Below are 8,864 nucleotides of genomic sequence, written 5' to 3'. Positions count from 1 at the left end.
TTTCATATTTAATTTCCTTTATTTTATATTTAATTGCACTTCTAATTATCGCATTTTTATTGTTATTGTATTTAATTGCACTTTTAATTATCATACTTTTTAATTATCGCAAGTTTATTTTATCGCACTTTTATTATTCGCAATTTCATTAGCGTTATTTACTTTACGCTTTAAATTAAGTCTTGTATTTATTTATTATTTTACATTTGGTTTTAACTGCGACTAAAGTTTTAAAATCGACAAACCGGTCATTAAACGGTAAAAATCCCCCTTTATAATAATAATATTACTTATATATATATTTGTATTTTTATAAAAGTAAACTAATATAGCGTTAAGCTTTGTTTAAAGATTTTCCCTGTGGAACGAACCGGACTTACTAAAAACTACACTACTGTACGATTAGGTACACTGCCTATAAGTGTTGTAGCAAGGTTTAAGTATATCCATTCTATAAATAATAAATATCTTGTGTAAAATTGTATCGTATCTAATAGTATTTCTTTGTAAAATATAAAGCTATTTTATATACACCTCGCATAACATCAATACTCAACAACTACGATAACATACGCGCCGTTATAAAGAAGTTGCGAGAAGAGGGACAGCTGTACAGCCGGTAGACACTGACGTATGACAGTGATGACGTCGACGAAGAAATAGAAATGGAGGCTAGACCAGCCAGAAGCCTACCTCTTTCCAGCCAACCCCAGACCTCACAACTGGCAGTCCCTCCGAATGCTGCTCTTCAGCCGGTACCTTCACAACCAGCTCATTCAATGGCCATCACCAGTGTCCCATTGAACCACCCAGGAGGACCAATTACGCAGCAATATTCCTTCGGGAGCCCTTTTCCCGTTGCTCCACAGAATATAGCTATCACACCCCCAGTTAGGGCCTGGGTGAAATGTGACTTAATATCAAAATATACCAACATATTATATAAACGAGAACAAACTAAATGATTAAATTAACTTGAATGAGTACGCAGTGGAAAAATGAAATGTCGTTACAACGGAAATAAATAATTGTTCAAATGCAAAAGTAAAATATGCGATAATCTATTGATCCTATGTCCAAGTAGCATCACATAAGTAGTAGATAGGTAAGCTTGAATCAAACAGCACCTGAGACAAAACATGCTAAAGTGTCAACCAAAAAGGTTGAGTGAAGTTCATAGGTTTAACAAAAGTTTGACCGTTGTTTTATACCACAAGATTTAGTTTGTAAAGTTAATCTCGCAAGATCAAAAGTTTATGCCAATGCGTGATATTTAGACTAAACGTTATTTGCCCCATGACAAGTTAGTTCTCCTTGTCGGTTAAATTTCATTATCAACGTTACTCCCGATAGGCCTACCCCCAATAAATAAGCATGCCGCAGCACTTAAAAATATCACTGTAGGGACTTAGTCGGACATAGCCAGGTATAGCATAGTTTAAGTAGTTTGGTACTTGTGTCTAAAGTGTAAAAAGTAAAAACAGCATGTATCTCACCCCAATGTAAGTAAGTAAATTTGCTAGCAATAAAGAGGGGCTATGAATTCACCTTAGTAAGTAGAGAGAGAGTTATTCCTCGGAATAGAGAGTTGAACGAGTGAGCAGGAAAGTCAACCTATTGACATTTAAGAGTAGTTAAGTATTTTGCCCATGTTTGAGTTTAAGTACGTGTTTATGTATAGTTTGTTTCACTAAATTTCTGTCCCTAGTAAGTTTCTATACTTAGAAAGTTTCTACTTAAAGAGTGTTTTTCATTTTAGGATACTTGTCGTATTAGATCAGCTTCCAATCACCCCTTTCCCTTCGAATGGCCATTTGAGATCTAGGGGCTTGAGCCATAGGACCCTTTAAATCGGAAGTCCAAACCCTCTGCCTAGAGTCTCGTAGAACCATTCGTCAAGAAAGTTCGAAGATCTATACATCTCTAATACATATCCCAAAATGTTTTTAAGTGTTATAATATAAGTAGTAGGTTATAGGTGCTAGTAATAGTAATAGTGTATATATGTTAATAGTAGTATTAGGGTTTCATTAATTAGAGTTAGTTATTTAATGTGGTATTAAATTAACTAGGGTTTAGTAATTAGTGTCCTAGGGTTTCATAAATTAGGGTCTAGTAAATTAGGGTTTTATTTAATGTAGTAATGATTAGGTAATGATTAGGGTTTAATAATTAAAGTGGTATTAATTAATTAGGGTTAGGTTTAATGAATTAGAGTTTAGTAATTAAATAGGTTTTTAATGAAACTAGGGTTTGATTAAACTAGTATAGTTTAGGTATAATTAGGGTTTAAGGTTTTAGTATGTATATGTATATGTAATCGTGTATATATATATATATATATGTATAAAAAAAATTAATTTTTACAAATATACATATATATGGATCGATTTATATGTATATGTATATATAATTATTTTGTTTCCTTAATTAAACACTAACAATCTTCCATGTAACAACCTAGAGTTTTAAGATCAAAGTTTTCCCCCTTTTTTTTTAGTCGACCTTATACATACATACATATATTCATATTATTATTTTTTTTACATATATAGATCTAGATTTGTTCTTATGTTTATGTGTTTATGATTTTATGTGAATATATATTAAAACAAAGATCAAAGAATTAAGAAAATAGATTAGGGTTTTATGTTTATACCTTTGAAGATTCAAGAAGATTAACAAAGAAAAGAAGAAATTGATGAAGATGGAAGATCAAAGCCTTGAATATCTTGAAGAACACCTTGAAGATTCTTGAAGAACACGAAGAACGCGAAGAACACTTGAAGATTTCTTGGAAACCCTAAGGATTTCGATGGTGGTGGGGAATTTTCGGTTTTGGCCGAAAATTGGAGAGGGAGAGAGAGATTTTTGAGTGAGGGATGTAATTATGATTTGGTACATGGAATGGTTTAGCCTAGGGGTCTATTTATAGGGAGGATAGGAGCATTCTAGAATTAAGATTTTATAAGGAATTACTTAGGGATCAAGTTAGCTTGGAAAAAGGGTTAGGGTTAGTGATTTGGGCCGAAAATTTGAGGGGTATATGGTTAATTTTACCCTTCCAAATTGGCTAGGGTTTTATGAGCTAGGGTTTTAATATTTTCACTTAAGTCCTTGTACTTTAATTTAGCTTAATAACCCTTAATTATTCAAGTTTATTCATTTTAATTACACAAGTCTTTTTAGTTATTTATTTACTCACAAAGGTTTATTAACTTATTATTTTTATTAACTTATCAATTAGTGTACAAAGTTAATTATCGTATTTTATAATTCTTAACGCCTAACCTTTATCGATTAAAGTTTACTTATTAAGTTTAACTATTTTATTGGGCAATTAATAAGGAAAAGTATTGAATGGAAATATGAGAAATGTAGTATGGAAAAATGAGAGTCGTTATAATAGCCAACACTGATACTGTCTTACCAACCCCGGGAATCATTCCCCTGGTAACTTAGCCAAACGCTACGTTGTCTCTTGGGTCGCAATTTTGGAACGGAGGTAGCCCATGGGTTAGTTTACATTTCCAGAATGCTTGTATCGGAGGGACCCTCGCAGCAAACAACCTCCATCACGAAGTAAACGGAAGTGCTGGCGGATGCTTAGATCAACCTTGGAAGAGCCAGAAAACTCCCAATCGGGATGAAGATACCTTCCCACTTGGGATATTACGAAGGGAAAGACGACCCTGACAATTTTATAAACATCTTCGAGGGAGTGGCTCGAATGTCACGGTGGGATACAGCTGTGGCTTGTCACGCGTTCTCGTATGTGCTCAAAAGTGATGCGAGAGTCTGGTTCGACTCTCTAGCGAAGGATTCTATCTCCATCTTCGAGGACCTGAAACGACTCTTCAGGTCGAAATTTAGACAGCAAAAGAAACATAAGAAGAATCATGTCGCTGCCCACAGCATCAAGCAGAAAGATGGAGAAGCTTTGAGGGATTTTCTCGTCCGGTTTACGGACGAAACTCAGCAGATTCCCGGACTCCCCGAGTCGCAAAGGATCTCGGGACTCTTATACGGTTGCAGAACGCGAGCATTAGTGGAACATCTCAGCCGAGATCTTCCCGACACTTATGAAATGTTACTAGACAAAGCATACGTTTGGCTAGATGCAAAGGATACTGCGAATAGCTTCGTCTACGGAGAAACACAAGGTTTTAAACGAAAAGAAAAACCAAGTCACCGTGAAGAAAAGTCCGGGCGAAAGAACGAGCGAAATAGGTTCTCCCCCTATAGAAGGGAAAACACCTCTGGTATCCTTGGAATGCTGATGAAGTCACCCAAGGAAATCCTAGCTACCGAGAAGGTAGCCCAAGCTTTCAAAGCTCCACCGAAGCTAAACAGCAAGGGAAAGATGAGGGACACAAGCAAATTTTGTGACTTTCATAATGACTTCGGGCATGAAACGGACGACTGCATACAACTGAGGCAAGCCATAGAAGAAGTAGTTAGGTCCGGGAAACTAACGCACTTGGTGAAAGGCATACACAACCCGAAGGTGCCGAAGCAGGAACCCAGACCCGAAGAAAAGAAGCCAGATGCAAACAATGCCATACTAATGGTTGCAGAATGCTTCGCAGTGGAAAAGATAAGAACTTACAAAAGGGGGAGAAAGAATGGAGTGATAGATTGGGAAGAGATCTCTTTCCCAGCCTTAGATACCATCACTCCCTCCGACAAACCCGTCACAATCAACGGGCGAATCTTTGAAAGAGAGGTACATCGAGTTTACCTGGTTGGTGGTAGCGCATGCGACATTATGTATGAGCATTGTTTCGACCAGCTTAGCCCCGCCATTAAAGCTCGCCTGAGTCCACCAAGGGTACCCCTAATCAGATTCTCTAGGGAAAGATGTTGGCCAATCAGAGAAGTTGACCTCGACTTCACCATCGGAGAGCCGCCAATATCCAGAATAGAAACGCTAGATTTTGTAGTAGTCAGAGCCGTCTCGCAGCACAACATCCTACTAGGAAGGGTGGCCATGATGAAAATGGGGATAATTGCATCTACCATACATCAACTAGTGAAGTTCTACACACCTGAAGGAATTGGTACCCTAGCTTCCACCTATGATCGAGAGAAGGTTATCATGGCAATCAGGGAAACAGAGGAAAGACCAGGAGAATGTATCCTTGAAACCCGAGAAGAAGGGTCGAACGAAGATAAGATCTCCGTCAACCCCCTGTTCCCCGAGCAACAAGTAGTTATTGGAGGTTCACTACCTCCGAAAACGAAGAAGAAGCTTCGTAAACTACTGCAGGCCAACATCGACAGCTTCGCTTGGGAATACGGAGATATGACAGGTATTCCTCGGGTGCTCAGTATCGACAGGACAACCTTCTCTATGGAACACAAGCTCAATGAATATAAACACCTAGAGCCCATACATCAAAAGAAAAGAAACCTTGCCAATGAAAGAGATGAGGCTGCTTGCAAGGAAGTTGAAGAACTGCTCCAGGCTGGTATTATCCGAGAAGCAAAATATCCCACCTGGGTTGCTAACCCCGTCATGGTGAAGAAATCTGACGGAGGGTGGAGAATGTGCGTCGATTTCACAAATATCAACAAAGCTTTCCCCAAGGATTGCTACCCCCTACCGGAGATCGATTGGAAGGTAGAATCCCTAACTGGGTACAAGTACAAGTGCTTCCTCGATGCCTACAAAGGCTACCACCAGATTCAAATGGCTGAAGAAGATGAGGAGAAGACATCGTTCTTCACAAGCAAGAGAATATATTGCTATAGGAAAATGCCCTTCGGATTGAAAAACGCCGGAGCTACCTACCAAAGACTGGTGGACAAAGTTTTCCGTAAGTAACTAGGGAGAAACCTGGAAGCTTATGTCGATGACATGGTGATTAAGAGTCCCGAAGAAAGCACTTTGCTGACAGACATTCAAGAAACCTTCAACACCCTTCGATCAGTCAACATGAAGTTAAATCCCAAGAAGTGTTCATTCGGGGTAGAGGAAGGAAAGTTCCTAGGGTATAATATCACCTAGAAAGGGATCATAGCAAACCCAGAGAAAATAGACAAGCTCCAACAACTCAAAACCCCAACCACGGTCAAAGAAATGCAGAGTTTAAACGGGAAGCTAGCGTCGTTAAGTCGTTTCCTGTCCAAGGGGGCTGAGAGGCAATTGCCTTTCCTTAAAGTTTTAAAGGGATGCTTGGGAGCGAAGAAAATAATATGGACCGAGGAAGCTGATAGGGCTTTCATTGATATGAAGGCACACATAGCTAATTTGCCAACACTGACGTCACCTCAGATAGGAGAAACACTGTACCTCTATCTAGCCACGTCCAAGGAATGCATCAGTGCGGTGTTAGTGGCAGAACGCGAAAGGGTACAGGTCCCGATATATTTCGTAAGCCGAGTCCTACAAGGTGCAGAAGTCAACTACCCAGAGCTCGAAAAGCTCACACTTGCTCTGGTTCACACTGCGAGGAAACTACGGAGGTATTTCCAAGCCCGCCCTATTATTGTGTTAACTAACAAGCAAATCAGACAGGTTCTTATGAGGTCAGAAAAGTCGGGAAGGATGGCCAAATGGGCCATAGAGTTCGGGGAGCACGACATCGACTTCCAAGCTCGCCATTCAATCAAAGCTCAAGTGCTGGCAGACTTCATGGCAGAAACAACAGAAACAAATGAAGAAAACTACTCCACCTTCGCACAAATTATCACTCCGACTATTGAAACGAAGGAATGGAAATTGTTCACTGATAGAGCCTCTAGCTCTGATGGCTCGGGGGCAGGACTTATGTTAATTAATCCAGAGGGACAAGAGTTTACTTACACGCTTCGTTTCGAGTTCAGCACAATTAATAATGAAGCAGAATACGAAGCTCTGCTCGCCGGGCTCATAATAGCAAAGGAAATGAAAATTGAACATTTGAAAGCCTTCGTAGACTCGCAACTCATCGCAAACCAAGTCCTGGGTATCTTCGAAGCAAGACAGCCAATCATACAACTCTATCTGTCGAAAGTCAGAGAACTTGTAGAAAGCTTCAGAAGCTTCACAATAGAACATGTGAGGAGAAGTCAAAACAAAAAAGCAGATGCTCTGAGCAAGTTAGCCTCCATCACCTGCGCACACCTGGCAAAGGAAGTGTTGGTTGAAGTGTTAGAAAAAAGATCCATCGAAGCTCAAGAAGTCCACGACCTAATCATCGAAGAAGAAAACACGTGGATGAAGCCGCTAAGGGAATATTTGGAGCTCGGAATATTACCGGAAGACAAAAAAGAGGCAAGAAAGATCCTGATCAAGGCACCATCATACAAGATAATGAACAGAGCTTTATACCAAAAATCTTTCCTCACCCCGTGGCTTCGCTGTGTTGGGCCGAACCAAGCTTCGATAATCATCAGGGAAATGCACGACGGCATCTGTAGACTCCATACCGGACCAAGGTCAATAGTGGCAAAGATACTAAGGATGGGGTATTACTGGCCAACCATGCACGAAGATACAGTCACGCTCTTACGAACCTGTGAGCCATGCCAGATCCACGCTAAAGTTCAGAAACAGCCAAAACAAGAAATGATATCAGTGTTATCAGCATGGCCTTTCTTTAAGTGGGGCATAGACCTAGTAGGTCCGCTAACCGAAGCACCGGGAGGTTAAAAGTGGTTGGTGGTCGCAATAGACTACTTCACAAAATGGACGGAAGCAAAACCGCTAAGCACCACCACAGGGAAGCACATAGAAAAGTTCGTTTGGGAGCACATTGTATGTCGGTTTGGAATACCCCAAGAAATCATCTCGGATAATGGGAAACAATTCGCTGAGGGTATATTCCCAGGGTTCTGCGAGAAGCTACAGATAAAACAAACTTTTACCTCCGTTTACCACCCACAAGGGAATGGACAGGTCAAAGTAACCAACAGGGACATCTTAAAAGGTCTTGAGAAACGATTGGGTAAATGCCATCAGGGATGGATGGAAGAACTCCCCCTAGTTCTATGGGCCCACCGAACCACTCCCAAGAGGAGTAATGGAGAAACCCCATATAGTTTGGTTTATGGAACTGAGGCAGTATTACCAGCGGAGATACAGGTACTAACCAATAGGACCGCAAACCTCGAAGCAAATGAGGAAAATCTCCGTCTCAACCTTGACCTTATGAGGAAAGGAGGGAGGCTGCGTTAATTCGAGAAGTAGCATACAAGAAAGCAATCGAAAAGTATTACAACAAGAGAGTCAAACCGTCGGTTTACAAGGTCGGAGACTATGTCCTAAGGCTCAACAGCACTAGTAAAGTGGAATATGAAGGAAAGATGGGTCCGACTTGGGAAGGCCCGTACGTAATCTCCGAAGCTTTTGGGGACGGTTCATACAGGCTTGAAACCACGGAAGGAAAATAGATCCCCAGAACCTGGAATGGGGTAAACCTTCGAAAGTTTTACTTTTAGATTTCTAGTCGCATGTAAGTAGGAAAACTTGTAATGGGTAGTCGAAACTTATACGCTTCCCACCACAAGAAATTTGAATGAAATCCTACTATCTTTTGGAAACATCAAGCGTGAATGTTGTAATACTCATTAAGCAAAACATTCCCTAGAGGAATACTTATAAAAGCTTAGCAATAAGCAAGAGGTATCCCAAGAGGTATACCGAAGCTATTGCAAAATATTCTCAAGAGGAATACTTATAAAAGCTTAGCAATAAGCAAGAGGTATCCCAAGAGGTATACCGAAGCTATTGCAAAATATTCCCAAGAGGAATACTTATAAAAGCTTAGCAATAAGCAAGAGGTATCCCAAGAGGTATACCGAAGCTATTGCAAAACATTCTCAAGAGGAATACTTATAAAAGCTTAGCAATAAGCAAGACGTATCCCAAGAGGTATACC

General features: G+C 40.1%; 2 protein-coding genes across 2 annotated transcripts; both read left to right on the top strand.

Annotated features, from left to right (window-relative positions):
- The first annotated feature begins 3,646 nt into the window (after window positions 1-3,646).
- On the top strand, window positions 3,647-5,827 carry LOC139848543 (uncharacterized). Its single transcript, XM_071838271.1, has one exon. It carries the CDS (start codon window positions 3,647-3,649, stop codon window positions 5,825-5,827), a length of 2,181 nt encoding a protein of 726 aa, XP_071694372.1.
- Window positions 5,828-6,082: 255 nt separating this feature from the next.
- LOC139848542 (uncharacterized) lies at window positions 6,083-7,636 on the top strand. The gene has a single exon (XM_071838270.1). It carries the CDS (start codon window positions 6,083-6,085, stop codon window positions 7,634-7,636), a length of 1,554 nt encoding a protein of 517 aa, XP_071694371.1.
- Window positions 7,637-8,864: the final 1,228 nt, after the last annotated feature.

This window comes from Rutidosis leptorrhynchoides, chromosome 5 (assembly GCF_046630445.1).
Source record: "Rutidosis leptorrhynchoides isolate AG116_Rl617_1_P2 chromosome 5, CSIRO_AGI_Rlap_v1, whole genome shotgun sequence".
Lineage (NCBI taxonomy): Eukaryota > Viridiplantae > Streptophyta > Magnoliopsida > Asterales > Asteraceae > Rutidosis > Rutidosis leptorrhynchoides.
Note: the sequence above shows the minus strand (reverse complement) of the source record. Positions and strands in the feature narration are given on the sequence as shown.

Coding starts and splice junctions, on each gene's coding strand:
- LOC139848543 (XM_071838271.1), top strand. CDS start 3,647: ATGAAGATACCTTCCCACTTGGGATATTACGAAGGGAAAGACGACCCT.
- LOC139848542 (XM_071838270.1), top strand. CDS start 6,083: ATGCAGAGTTTAAACGGGAAGCTAGCGTCGTTAAGTCGTTTCCTGTCC.